General features: G+C 33.9%; 1 protein-coding gene across 1 annotated transcript in view; it reads right to left on the bottom strand.

Annotated features, from left to right (window-relative positions):
* Nucleotides 1–15,023, bottom strand: part of RYR2 (ryanodine receptor 2) — a 202,481-nt gene that overhangs the window by 95,111 nt on the left and 92,347 nt on the right. Inside the window, exons 37-46 of the mRNA XM_032216038.1 lie at nt 13,689–14,490; nt 12,985–13,185; nt 11,301–11,406; nt 10,471–10,611; nt 9,282–9,555; nt 6,882–6,996; nt 3,639–3,771; nt 3,036–3,139; nt 1,945–2,080; nt 984–1,170 (exon numbers count right to left, since the gene is read on the bottom strand). Of these exons, the coding sequence (XP_032071929.1) occupies nt 984–1,170; nt 1,945–2,080; nt 3,036–3,139; nt 3,639–3,771; nt 6,882–6,996; nt 9,282–9,555; nt 10,471–10,611; nt 11,301–11,406; nt 12,985–13,185; nt 13,689–14,490 (2,199 nt within the window). The remainder of the gene's footprint in view (nt 1–983; nt 1,171–1,944; nt 2,081–3,035; nt 3,140–3,638; nt 3,772–6,881; nt 6,997–9,281; nt 9,556–10,470; nt 10,612–11,300; nt 11,407–12,984; nt 13,186–13,688; nt 14,491–15,023) is intronic.

Here is a 15,023-nt window from a genome sequence, read left to right as displayed (position 1 = left end):
TCCCCTATTTAGAAAAGACTTAGCTCAGATATGTCTTGCGGGGTGGGGATGGAGGTAAAACTTTCCTTTTCTCTCTGTTTTCTCTAAGCAACTTCATTTTTAAAGACAAATTCACTTCCAGTCATTTAAAGAAAATTCATCTCTAAGATATGAAGCCGTATTAACTTCCAACTGCCACTCCACATAAATATAAATGTTTAAGGTGCTTTTTAGCAGTAATTACTCATAACAATTCTCTGTAGTTCTAAATTACAAAGGGAATGATGCTGTTGTTGGCAATCAGAGTGCAGATTCAACATGGACAAAAAAATAATCTGAAAACAGCAGGAAGACCATTTGCTCAACAATTATAATAGCTGGTGAACAGAAAAATCCATGTCAGTAAAAGGATCTATGCCATAAAAAGTTTAGAACACATGGAAATTATAACATGTAAGTTAGATTATGCAGGATAGTGATTAAACACTATCTACCTATCTGTGATCTACTTAACAATAGACAGATAGGATATAAACAGGATATATGGCTTACAAATGCTTTTAATGCTTCAAATCTCACCAGGCTCAAGGTTGACTCAGCCTTCCATCCTTCAGAGGTGAGTAAAATGAGGACCCAGATTGTTGGGGGCAAAATGCTGAATCTGTAAACCGCTTAGACAGGGCTGTAAAGCACTGTAAAGTGGTATATAAGTCTAAGTGCTATTGCTATACTGATATTCTTCCAATCTTGAGGGTTTGTATTTATATTAAAAAGAAGATTCTTATTATTTTTATCATATATAACATATTGTTATTAAAATTCTCAACACAAATAACATTGGATATTATACTTAAGAAATGTATTAGGATTAGTGATAGGCCTAATAGAATTTCAAACCAATAAATGTTATTAATGTCATAGACCAGCACCATACACTTCATTTTAGAAACAATGACTCCTGAAAGAAATTTTATTCAGGGAATAAACATTTCCATTCTACCTACGATGTTTTAGTGGACCCATTAGTTGATGAAGGACCATCTCTTGTAGGATCTTCTGATATGTTTATGGCTTCTTCCATGGCAGCAAGCAAGCCATTTCCACCTTCACCTCTCAGTGCTGGTCCAAAACATTCAGGCCGTCGAATGAGCAGTCTGACTACCACATTAGCATTTTCTTCAACACTCTCTCCTATAATCAAATAGAAATTTAACTACTTGATGAAGCCAAAAATTTGGAATTAGTTTCTATAACTTATGATAAAGAAGCCCAATATTTATCTACACACACCCATATGCACACACACACAGTGTTATTTATTTTGAAATTTAACAACTATACAAGGAGAACCTACATTGTGCCTGAAACTCCCTATCTGTAACCCAAAAGCAAACTTTAAGAACTGAATTAAACAGTTAAACTAGGAGAAACTCCGTCAACTTTATCAGCATTTAAAAAGAGCTCAGATAACAACACTAGAAATTATTCCAGCCACCACATTAGAACAGTCTCCTGACTCTTCTCTCTTACTTTCTAATAACTGTATTTCAGCACATTTTGTATTAGATGTGAAATCAGCACTGAGAAACGTTACAACACAACCGGCAAGCCAGAGATGGATAGAGTCAGAGCATGGTGTCAGAATATTTGAAGTTAGAAAAGTTATAGGGCATCCAGAAAAACAATGGATAAACTGAGCTTCATAAGTTTCGCAACACAGAAGGATGAACGTGGGGAAGGAGATGCCAATGGTGTTGGGTAGGGAAGATATGCTATTCATTGAATGAGTCCAGTTTTCTCTCAAGGTTTCTCTCAGTGCTGCTTAAAAAGAAAACATTTATCAATCTATGATGCCATAAACATGCTGAGAAGCAGCACTTCATCAGGTACATTAATAAATGTACTTAAGATATAATTGATTAGGAATAACAAGGTTATTCAAAAACTGTAGTATCTTAACACTACCATTGCAAAAAACAGCAAAACGAAGAAAATCCAGGTATCGTTCTCCTTCAACTGGGTTCCATCCAATATCTGGATAGCCTTTAGAAATTAGCAAAGGACAGTTCTGCAAACCGCAGCCAGCCAAGTAGCGAACTACCTAAGAACAAGACAAAATTAAACAATAGAAGCATTTACTGCCCTTGTCCCTCCCCCTCTCTCTGTCTATGTATATATATTTTACCAATGCCTACATTCCATAGTCATCTTATAACATGTTACCCAATTTGAAGATGCCCATTACAAACTTCATACTCCTAGACTCTCCACCCTTCTACATCCTGGCTCTTTAAATCTTCACCTATAATTCTCAGACTGTCCTTTTGTCCATAGTAGTCTTAGCTCCTTCGCCTTCAACTCTGCTTTTGGCTTAATCATAGTTCATTGTATTTACCTTTATTAACAATCTGATGGTCAATACATCTACAGAAAAAATAAATGTACTAAATTTTTACATTTATTTCTATTCTGGAAAGTGTATACAGTTCTGATTTTCTCTTATGTTAGTGATCACTTTTTAATAAATTGTATTTCTGGTACTTCTGTCTCCCATTATTTTTCATGTTGCTCCCACAGACTGATGGCATTTTTTACAGACGCATGGCATTTTCTGTCCATAGATCTACTCTTCCAAGAAAGCTTGGTGTTTTTAAGATGAAACTAAAACCAAGCTTCCCTTCCGTTTGTCTGTGTGTGTGAGAGAGGGGGGAGGGAGAGAGAGAGAGAGAGAGATCTCCATATAAGTTAATTGCTGTATCCAAAATGGTGGTCCATCATTGACATTTTCATTCTCAGATTCTGTGGAAATCTACTACATATTGCACCATAATATCAAAATAAGATCCCTACCTCAAAATGTTTTTGACTGGAGTTGCTGGCAAACCAATCAGTTATTAAACTTCTAGGTGATAGTATGAATTGTGAGTCGTAATGTATATGGGATTCTTGTATATGAAAATTACATTGCTAACAGGATGCAGACTGCTCTTACTGAATGTTAAGAAATATATGCAGACTTGCAAAATATAGACTCTGTAATATTACTTATGATTTACCTTCTCTAAGTCAGGTTCTCTTAAAGCCAGTGCAAGCTCATTATTATCCATTACCGATGCTGCTGCAACATCTAAAGGTGTTGATCCACGCATAGAAGGAGAAGCTATCAAATGAATTTCAGAAATTGGCAACATGTTAAAACAGCACAGAATCCTATTAACATAATACAGTAGATAAATGAAATATTTCAAATTTGAAAACCACATTTTATAATATACAGCCATGCTTTTGTTGAGACAATATCATCCAAATAATACAACACTTGTACTTATTGTACATTGAAGTTTTATTCCATATACCAAATGAGCATACGTTTTCAGTATTTAGGGGATATGAGGATACAGTAAAAAAACAAACATATCTTTCGCAAGCAGGCTAAACTGCATAAATGGTCAGCCCGTGAATAATACATAATAATAAAAGTAATGATAGCACATAATAATAAAAGTAAGAATAATTCATTATTAAGAGGTGTTGGAAGCCTTGAAACATCTTAGAATGAATATACAAAGTAGCCATTAATTTGTGAACCCCAAAAAGAGTTCACAGCAATAAATACAAAATGGGTAGTGTATGGTAGGGAAAATATAATACATATTTACCAAGTCCAACACTGCTGTTTTCCAAAAGATAGCTTAGATGGTCAAACATGGCTTTCTGATTCTGTCTGCTGATGCGGCAAAAATAACACAGAAAACGACAGCAGTTTGCCACCATCTTAGGAAAGGTGATTTCCTAGACAAACAGTACTATGTTAGAAAAGAATAGTACATATATATAAACCTGAAGATAAAGTTATTTCCTTTTTTATGTAATTTTCTGCAAAACAACTCCAATACTGTATCTAGATACATATTTGAGAATCGAACAAATCTTGATTGCTTAAATTTTGGCTCCATTAAAGTTGTTTCTGTGCATTATAAAATGAAGCAGATTGAGGTTTGGTCATAATAGATAAATGGAAAGTTCAGTTCAGTTCCATTATTCATGAGATTAAAAATTGTAAACCAAAGAATCTCCATCCAAGGAAGATGGTACATTAGTAAAAACCACAGGATGTGACCTTTATTATCAAGCAAATCAAGTGATGGCTCCACTGTAAAAATTCTCTGGCAGAAGTAGGGGGGCATGAAATGTGTTCCCCTGACATTTGAATGCAAATAGTGGATTAATGCAAGAACAGAACTTGTGCTATGATATCATAGAGTGTCATTGTGGCTAACTGAAGATTCCAATACACTTTGGCCAATTTTTCAACAAAGGAAAATTCTAAGTACATGACCAAGAAAATCCTAGCATCCTAAGTATTGCCTAATAGGAGAAAAAGAGCTGCATTGGGAAAAGCTGGCTCTGATATTAGGTTAAAAAAACCCAACAAATATTTGCTCCTTATTAATAGTCTGCTCTCTGACATTTCCAGAATGTTCTTCCCTTTCTCCTCACAAATCAAGCCTGAATTTTGCTTTGCAAAACCCTCCTCCATATTCTCATTTTTTATGCAGATTCTATAATTTCAGTCCCTCTGCCTTCAAACTTTCCCTCTGCTCAAAGAAAGACTTTTCTATCAAGTTTAAATTTTAATTTTAAATTTTGTTATTGGCGCAACAAAAGGTAGAATAATTTCCTAGGATCAAAGCATACATCGGACCAAATGTATTGTCTTGAAAGTCTCCCATCTCTACTGTTTCAAGTAATCCCTTCTTTGAAAATGATCATGATAGCTCTATCTCTTAGAAAATACGTTCTTAACTGCTTCAACTACCAACCCTGTTTTCATACTTTAGAATTACTGCTGAATTTTTCTGAAATTTTTTAATGGTAGATTGCCAAGTTAATGTCAGCCAATTAAGCTTGCTGACTTCTCCATCATTGTATGCCCGTCCCGCACTAAACTGTGACATGAAATTAAAGTATTGCCTCAACCTTTCCCCCGCTTTCTCTCAGTATTTCCCTGCATAAATGTTTGGGCAGCCCATGCCACAAGATCTCTTGACAAGTGGTTTCAGTAGTCATTGTTCACTAGATTTTTCCTTATTAAGTAGACAGAATTCAACATACAGTATCTCTACATTTATCTGTAGAGAGGTTTACCTGCAGAAATCCAAAAGTTAGCAAATAACTAAACTGATGTATTTCAACATCCTTCAAATAAATGCACACTAGATAATATTAGCACATTGAAATATATGGCAAATAATGTATATATATCCTGTGTAGACTGAATTTTAATGACCAGTTGGAAAAAGAAGGTAAAAAAAATATGCTATTGTAGTTTCATTCTTCATTTGCACATATTTCTTCACTTGATCATAGCCAAACAGGATTGTATATTGAACTTATCATTTGGTGGAGGAAGAAATGGAAAAATAAACCACATAGTCATGTAATTGGGCATCTAAGTACATACGTTTGCTAATTAGTTTATATACAATAGTGACCTGAATAGTTGATAAATGCACACACACCTCAATTCCACTTCCTATAAAAACCATACAGTTCAGACAGTATAAGTGTTTGGATAAAGGGCCAGTTTAGAACTAATTAAGTTCTACAAACTAAATTGTCCCCGTAAAGCCTGTATTTTAATAAAATTTGGGCATGTAATTTCATGAACCGAAATACATGACAAGTAGCATAAACATGGATAAAGGGGTATCTCCCAGTTTATCATTAAATAGCTCAGACTATCTGCTGCTGCAGCTGCTGAAAAAAACTTAAATGAGAATTATTTGGTGAGCAAAACAGTTCAGCGGGTCTTCAGCCAAGGTATTGGATGTGCACCCATAACCCCACAATATGCCAACATATTCATGGTTGACCTAGAAAAATGTTTCCTCAATTCTGAATCATCAAACTTCAATGGAACTTATGTTAAGTTAATGTTAAGTTCTCATTAATTGCCATTAAGACTATCACACTATCAGCCTGAACCTGGTCCACTCTACAGAATAAATTTACTACACTGATGTCATACTAAAATTATCTGATGGATTCAAAAACATTATGTTAAACAGGAAACCTATAGACTGATGTGCATACCTCATGCTTCCATATTCCCTTTAGAATATATCATCCAAACTACTTTCTGTAGCCAAGATCTACAATACAATCACATTTGTTCTGACTTATGAGCCAAAGGTAAGCTAACTGATGGAATTAAACAAAGCATTCAACAAGATCAATATTCAAATCAATAGAGCCAGATTGATTCCCAGGGAGAAACCACAAACAGATTTCTGCTGACCTACAGCTCACAACTGAAGCCATTCAATGCATTTTTAATAAGCGTACTACAGTAGATGCAACCATTCTGAGACACTTGTGATAAACCCCTACTTGAACACAGATAACTAATAAATCCAACCTTGCTCATTCCAATAAATGTAAATCTTACCTCTTTTAAGCTACTTCATATGTCTGATGAAATAAGCCACAGGTCAGAAAAGCCTATAACAACATTTGTTACTCTTAAAAGATGCTACCATATTCTTTTTGATTATTGGCGGGGAGGATAATATTAATTTGAAAGTTTGCAATGGAAAGCTCTTTGTGAAACTAGGTAATAATGTTCAGAGCTTTCATAATGAACTGACAACAAAATCCATATATAAACCTTTACTTAATATTGATTGCTCTGTTTGCAGTCTGTAAAAAAATTACTTAAACTTACTTATCATTCTTAGACTTAAGTGACCAGTTTGTAGGGTGCCATTGTTAAATGTGGAAATTTGAAAATAATTTGAATCCCAAATTAAACCAAATAAGATCTGGTCTTCAATAAGAGATAAGCAGCTTTGTTTGGTGTCAGAGCCAAAATTTAAATGTATATTATGCTTATACATTACCTTTGATTCTCCTCCTCCAAGTACATTCACCATTACTTCCATTACAGTCTCATGCATCCCCAATGCCCTCATAAGATTAGGATGCTGATAAAAAACTTTATTGTTCATAATGTCCCTATTTGAAATAGAAAAATAGTAAAAAAAAAAAAAAGTAAATTGAAATCTCAGTCCTTTTACATCTACTTATAAAATATTACTGTCCAATCCATACCATTTAATGTGGTTTCTAAAAACAAAAAAAATGGAATTTATTCAAAATATCCTAGAGCAGAGATTCTAAAACTGGTGAGTCACAAGCAAATTACTGGGGTTTCACACATCCCTCCCACTCTGCCTCAGTGGTGGGTTTCAAATTTTTTTAGAACCTCTTCTGTAGGTGTGGCCTGCTTTGTGGGAGTGGCTTGCTGGCCATGTGACTGAGTTGGAGTGGCTTGCCAACCATGTGACCGAGTGGGAGTGGCTTGGCAGTCATGTGACTGGGTAGCGTGGCCAACTTGTAAAATGTGGTGGAACTCACTTAACAAGGCTCTTTCTTAGCAACCAAAATGTTGGCTCAGAAACTCTGGCATTTGAAGCACACAAGTCTTAAAGCTGTCAAGTTACAAGACCCTTGCACACCTAACCCTTTAGGAAAAAAAGCCCAGGGGTGTTCAAACTTGACAGCTTTAAGACTTGTGGACTTCAACTCCCAGAATTCCTCCTCCAGTCATGTTGGCTCAGGAACTCTGGCACTGAAGTGTGCAAGTCTTAAAGCTGTCAAGTTACAAGACCCTTGCACCCCTAACCATTTAGAAAAAAAAACCAGGGATGTTCAAACTTGACAGCTTTAAGACTTTAAGGTTTAGATAGGACTCTTAGAGGCAGGCGGGGCGATTGGTGAGCCAGCCAATCAGTGAGCGGCGGGTGGGGCAAGTGTGGTCTGGACGGGCAGGGGAGGAAGCTGGAACCGGTTCCAAATGGCACGGTAGATTTGTGGAACCTCTTCTATAGAAGAGGCTAGAACTGGCAGGAACCCACCCCTGTTCTGCCTGTACATATCGCAAAGCTCCTAGGAAGGCTTTGGGCACCCATCCTTCTCCTTCCCCCAAAACAATGAAGTACATGAACAAATTTGAACAAATTGGTGAATTAGACTTGAATTGGACTTGAAACTCTAACTGTGAATTGTAATTCAAGCTTAAAGAAAGTTTTTTTAAAAAAATAGGAGTTATGGTTACTGCTTTTCAAATTCACATGTCATAGTCATCGGATTTATTGTTGGAGATGCCTAGTACCTATAGAAAAAACAACCATGATAGATATGAGCTGTTGTTCTGGGGAACATAGAGGAAGAAGGAATATTATGTTTGCTATCTTGAGTTATTTGAAAAAAATAATAAAGGTGATAAGAATCACATAAATAATATATAAAATAGTATCCATATAATCCAAAACGCTTTTGAGTTGTAATAATTTTTATGAATGTAAAAGGATCCGAAAATCAAAATATTTGAGAACTACTAATCCAAAGGGTAAGATTTTTTAAAATTATTTTTAGTTGAAAACTTAAAATTATTTTCATTTAATAATTCAAAAATAAAATATCTTAATATGAGAGAAGTGAAAATGATGCATTCACAGTTGCAAAAAGCGGGTTTTACATCCCACTTTTACATTTAATGAGTTCCACCATTTTATTCTCCTCAAGGAAAAAAAAGAATGCTATTTTTAATAGCTCATCAGTTAAATTAAGGCTGTTCTATATTGAATATGGATGATGCAGATTTCCATTTGATTTATTTCTATGAGACCTTTAAAAAAATCATATATTGTTGTATAATCCAGATTTTTTAAAATGAATATATAAAAAAATTAAAAACACGATACTCATATGCTTGATTTGTAGGAAGAAACATTATGGTTTAAGTTACCTAGAAAACATATACTTTGATCTCAGAAACTTTTTCCTTATTAAAAAAGAAAGTTAATATATAAAAAACACATTTCCTATTTCTAAAAATGTTGTCTGCCATCTTTCCTATATCTTATCTATATCTCCCCCATAAAATTATCAAATAGTATCTTTTTTTAAATAATATTTATTCAAGAAAAGTTAAAATACAAAATACCAATACTTTGGTGTTTTATTGTAAAAAAAAAGAAATTACCAATTATTATCACATGTTGTCAAGGAACCTGATCAGTTTGTATTATTTCAATTTAAGTCAGAAACTAGAAAGAAATTAATAAAAAATAAGCAGTTTTCTAGATTTTTGTTTCACATATTAGCCTATTTGTCCACAATGCAAATACCTTGAACCCTATGAGAATAAACTTCTGACTATCACAATCTTCTCTCTTACTAATCAATCAAAAGCAAATATATAACAGTTAAATTACATGTAGAAAGAAAGGTTTTACCCTAATCCACGAATCATAAGCTTCTCTTCTTCCTTGCCCATCCTAACACTGAGGAGAGAACGGATCTGGCCAAGAGATGCAAGCAAGTTGATGGTATCTTCCACTGATACACCATTTATTGTGTATGTCTTGGGCAAGGCTCGAACCAGGCCACCAACCCCATCATATTGGCGATGTAGCAAAACAAACATGGCCCTCACCAACTCTGGGTCTTCTATTACAGATTCTTGAGCCCAACGTACCATAGTTTCTGATATCAGCTGTTGGAGAGTTGCTAGATGTAGAAAGCATTAAGACAAACATACAACAAGACCTTTTTTTCACCTTTATTAATAATCATCACATGCTATGCCAATTTGGATTAGAAATTCAGAACGATGAATTTCTGAAAAAAGCAAATCACCAAATAATACATAATCAAATTAGAAATTATATGTGTAAAAAGCCAATTTGAGGAAAAGAAACAGTTCATTCACTAGTTATTGGGCTAGAAAAATCGCAATTATTTTTAAAGAACCACAATAAAATAAGTTCTTTAAAATAAAGTTACAAATGGAAGATAATTGTTTAACCAATTAAATTTATAAAGCAAGTGAATTAAAGACAATATAATAATCTATCCAATAATAGTGAGAAAAGGGGAAAGAAGCTGCTATCATGCAATGACCATCATTCCTATGATTTGTGTTCCAGAATGCAAATTAAATGGTATAAATGTGCAAGATTTAGTCTTGATGGGCTATGGGTCACATTGCAGAAGAGAATTGCCCTAACTATGAAACTTCCAAAAAGAAAGAAGCAAATAATTTAGTGTAAGTAAATGCCTCCACGCATCATTTCATTGCCTACCAAAGACCGTACACCTCCCACCTCCCACAAATACACATGAATGTATCCTTGCTAATGGAAAATTATTCATTTGCTCAGTATTTTGTTAGCCTATCTGAATTCTATTTGTTTTGCATCCCATTAGTTCAACAAGGATTTGCCAGAAGATATAACTTCTTAGTCAGCACTTTTTGAATGTAGTATTATGTTATAGAACATGCAATTATTTCAGAATACTATAAATTAAAGTACTGAATTTATAGACATTTATTCTGAAATAGATTATGATATCAGAATGAGAGAATTATTTATGCTTACTTAGATTCAGGTAACAACTTAAACCTTATTTTACTTTACTTACATGGTTTCTTGTTATCATCAACTAGCTTCTCTGCTTGTTTCTTTTTCAAGTGTGTGAGTCTTTCTACAAGATATAGCAGGCGACCTTTAATAGTTAAATCACTGTTTCCATCTAGAATTCCATCTTCATCTAGCTGAATTCCTAGACATAAATATCAAATATTTATTACAGCATTAAAACAACTAAACAATATATCTGTACTCATTTCCAAGACTAGCTTCAGAACTTTGAGAGCAGTTAGTAGAGTGCTTCATTATTTGAAATCATGCCTGGCCATAATTTTAGAGTATTCCAGAAGTCAAACTTTTAATTAGGGAAATAAAATAAATGTTGATTCCAATAAAGCATTAAGAGATTTCAATACGGTTTCCCTAATTTGATTGATATTTTCAAGTACATCATTTATTGATGTATAAATTCACATAACTTGTCCTTTTCGGCATTGCAAAAGAGCATCCTAGTAACCCAGGGACATCAGATGTGTGTTACATTCTGCCAGTATTATGGAGACTACATTTCAATCTCAGAACCTAGTTCTGAAAAAAATATAGAAAGCAATTTAATGGTAGTTGGCCAAGTCCTGCCAGTTTTATCTTATAGGCTCAACATGCTTGCCCTAAAGCTAGATCAAGGCAGCAGTTGTTATATGAGATAGCAGGTTCTTGAAGACAATATGGATACTGCAGTTCTAAAACTGTATTCAATGCAATTTTAAGTGCATTTGTATTGGAATTACATTTCACGCTACCATATTCTGTTGAATAAAACTATCTGTATTTTATTTTTTTTAATATTTGGAGCAGGGAAAAATATTCAGAGTTCAGGTTTACCACAATGTGCCATCAGATCTTCATGAAAATCCAAAAGATGATCCCTTATTTCTTCAGGACAAGGACAATCATTTTTATCATCCTTAAAATTCAGCAGCATGTTGATCTTTAAAAGCAAATATATTTGAAGTAATACGTAAGAGGTGGTATGCAGGTACAATAAAACATTTACTATAATATTACTAGATTCAAGGCATGCTTTGAAACTCCCCATGAAAGGAAAGGATGAAAAGAAGTGCATATATTTTGTTCATTCTAATGACTTATCATTATATTCACTTTGTATAGCTCAGTAATTCAGTTCCTTTAAAATATATTGAAAGAAATGATGTAGCCACATCTTTGTCTCTTGGCTTGTATATGACATTATCAATGTCATCAAGGATTCCTTTTAGTGCTGGTTAGAAATGGTTTAAATGATGTTCAGGATTTTAAAACTTAAATTAAAAATTGGTATTCTAATTTGTCGCTGTGTAGTTACATAATAATTTTAATTTATTCTTTCACAAATGTGAGCAAAGCTCACAAATAAAATCTCTTGGCACATACATGATGCTGCATTTTACCAATGGTAACTTCTGTGCATCAGGAAGTTTAAAAGAGAGCAAAATAAGGAACACAAAGAACAACTTTCTAATAGATGTAGTAGAATTTTCCTATTCTTCTTCTCTTAGTACAAGCTCCATGACCCATAACCTGTGCTAAAATATCCCCATTCATGGCAAAATAGAAGACATCCTTAGGGGAAGGACTGGAGGGAAGATGTCAAAAGTGTCTGTCTCACTCTTTAGAATCAAATTCTAACAACTTGTTTATACAACAGTTGTAATGAATATCCAAGGCACTTTCATATTGCCTGAAGATACATACTTGAAAGACAGAAGAGAATACAGGGTCAACTGAACTCCACATACAAAAGTAGAGAAGAAACTACAGGTAGTCTACAATTCAAAATTACTATGCTGTTGAAAAAGTAATTTACAACCATTGGTTGTAAGTGATCAATATTCAGGTGCTTTGAAAACAATGGGCATTTAAACTGTCATAATGTCCCATGCTTATGTGATCACCATTTATGCATTTGTTATAAACAACCAGAGTCAATGAAAAAGCCGGCAGTAAAATTGCATGTGAAGTCTCGTTTAATAATCATGGATAAGTTGCTTAATAACCAGGGCAGAAAGTGGTTAAGTTCATTATGATCATGTGATATCTCATTTAACAGTCACTTCACTTAATGATAAAATTTGCCAAGCCCAATTGTGGTAATTAAGTGAGGATTACCTGCATTTATAAACCTTTTCCACTGAAAAGTTAGAAGTATTCCAATTAGAGATGACTAAAATATGTGCATATAAAAATGAATACATCAGAATTCTACAAAGCTGATCTCACTAAAAGACAACTGCTTAATGTAGGAGTGTGTGTGTCCCCATACAGAATATTTTAATCTATATTTAGTCATAAACAGTTGAATTGATGTCAGGCCTGATCCATATTTTTCACTTTATCAAGAGTGACTGCTAAAACACAATTGCTAAATGTTATGGAAATCAGAATTCTCATTCGCCAAGGCTGTTTGGCTTTTATTTATAATCTCTGGTCCTGGAAAATTATTACCTTGTACATATTTTCTTTAAACTGAACAAACCCCTAATATAAAAATATTTATTAGGTTATTAACCTGCTCCTGTGGTGGGGATCGAAATTCTTTCGTTTTCTTGGCTGTCAGAGCTGCTGACATATTTAAAGCCTGCATAACTTCATTATATCGGAAACGCTGATTTTCTTGAAGTTTTGCTACAAAATCATCTGAAAATGCTACAATGGCTTCTATTCTATGGCGTATCTGGAAGTCACATAGATATTGGAGTAAATGGCACATCTGAAATAGAATTAATAAAACAAAACAAATAAATGGGGTAACAAAGTTTTAAAACTATAATTTCAGATATGGGGTATTTCTTTTATTTCACTTGAGTCATTTTTTTTAATACAACCTACGTCCATTGTTATCTATTTCTATTTTTTAAACCTTTCATTGTCTCCATTTCAAAATATTGAAAAATTTTCTCCCCTTATCTTTCCCTCAGCTTAAAGTTTTAATTTCATTTTGACCACATTATTCTGATTAATGTATATTTATTGCTTATTGACAGCTTTACCGTCAATATTCTTCTTTTTCTCAACATTCTTCTCAGTATGCATATGTTGTAAATATTCTTTTCTATTTGTATTCACTTTTGTCTATGTCCAGAACGTTTTCTTAAACTGCCAACCCAAATTTTTCTTTTTTTATGTTTGTGCATATATGGGCACATAAATTTGTCTCAGGTAGAAAAATAATCCACAAAATATACAATTACCTATGCATTCTTTCATGATTACCTGTAATTTGACAGGTTCAGGAAGCTTCATTTGAAGAAGTCCTTCTTCTGGAACTTTCTCTCTTCTGATTTCATCCACACCTGTCTCTAAATTTAGACTTTCTTTAACTAGTTCCTTCACTAATATTCGGGTTTCATCTTCATGGCCGTTATCTTCTTTAAACACACTGGGCTCAATGAGCTGCAAGATATGCTTCAGATCTTTATGGTGGAAGACTCCCATTATAAGAAGAGTATAAAAAAGCTTGATCAAAGGAACAAACAGAAATTCTGTAGTACCACCTACTGGATCTCTGACATGAAGGCTACCCTCCTGAACTGCTTCTGTCAACATCTCTATGGTTTTAGACTTTAAAATTTCTAGAGGAAATTCAGGACTATATTGGTAGCACTCACTATTAATTCTTACAAAACTGAGAGAAGAAAACTGTATTCTGGGTCGTAAAGATGTACTAAGCCCGATACCTGGTAGGCCATGCTTTTTGTGTTCATCAGGAAACAAAGTAATGCTTTTAGTCTCGTCTGTCATTGGGACAATGAATTCATTGTTCATCATCAACCTTGCAGTGGCATAGCTATTAAGGTGAATATCAATGAGAAGATCATAATAGCCCACACGTAAGAAGCCTGGCATGTATTTGTTCTCAATTGCATAGAGAAGCTGAGATTCATCAACATGGCTACACATAGCATGTGCAACTCTGTTATTCCCAAGAGCACACACTGCTGAGTATAGTCTGAGAGTATGATAATGAAACTTTAGCAGTTCTTCTTGTTCTGACAGTTCTAAAATATCTATAGACCTGCAATAAAAAAGAAGAAGTAAAATAATTAAAAATACCAGATTTGAGGGGTTTTGGGTGTGGAAAGTGCTTTTACATCCATACAATAAGAACAAGTTCACAATTATTATCTTACTAAGTCAGTAAATTGATAAGGCTTAAAATTTAGAATACATTTACATATGCAAACATGGAAACAAGTTTGGTTAGACTTTAACCAAAATAGTTTTTTCAGTGACTAAGTACAACTCTTTATTGAGTAATTAAAATTTTTCACCAAGAATTTAGTTTCTTTCTTACTCTTTGATGTATTCAATAACTATAGCTAACAATAGTTGGATAATATTTATCCTTTGGAATTAAAAACACAGTCTTGCATTGGGAATAACCATGACTAATAGATGACATCTTTTGCAAAGAAAGACTTAAAGGTATTTCTTATGATTGATGAACATTAGTTGAGGGAAGCAAAAATAGATTCTGCTGTTAGAAAATTATGGGAAAGCGCCTAGAAATTAGCCGGTCATTAGTTCATGGCCTTAACCATGAAAGAC

Source organism: Thamnophis elegans, chromosome 4, assembly GCF_009769535.1.
Source record: "Thamnophis elegans isolate rThaEle1 chromosome 4, rThaEle1.pri, whole genome shotgun sequence".
NCBI lineage: Eukaryota > Metazoa > Chordata > Lepidosauria > Squamata > Colubridae > Thamnophis > Thamnophis elegans.
The sequence above is the reverse complement of the archived record's forward strand: the minus strand, read 5'-3'. Positions and strand labels throughout refer to the sequence as shown.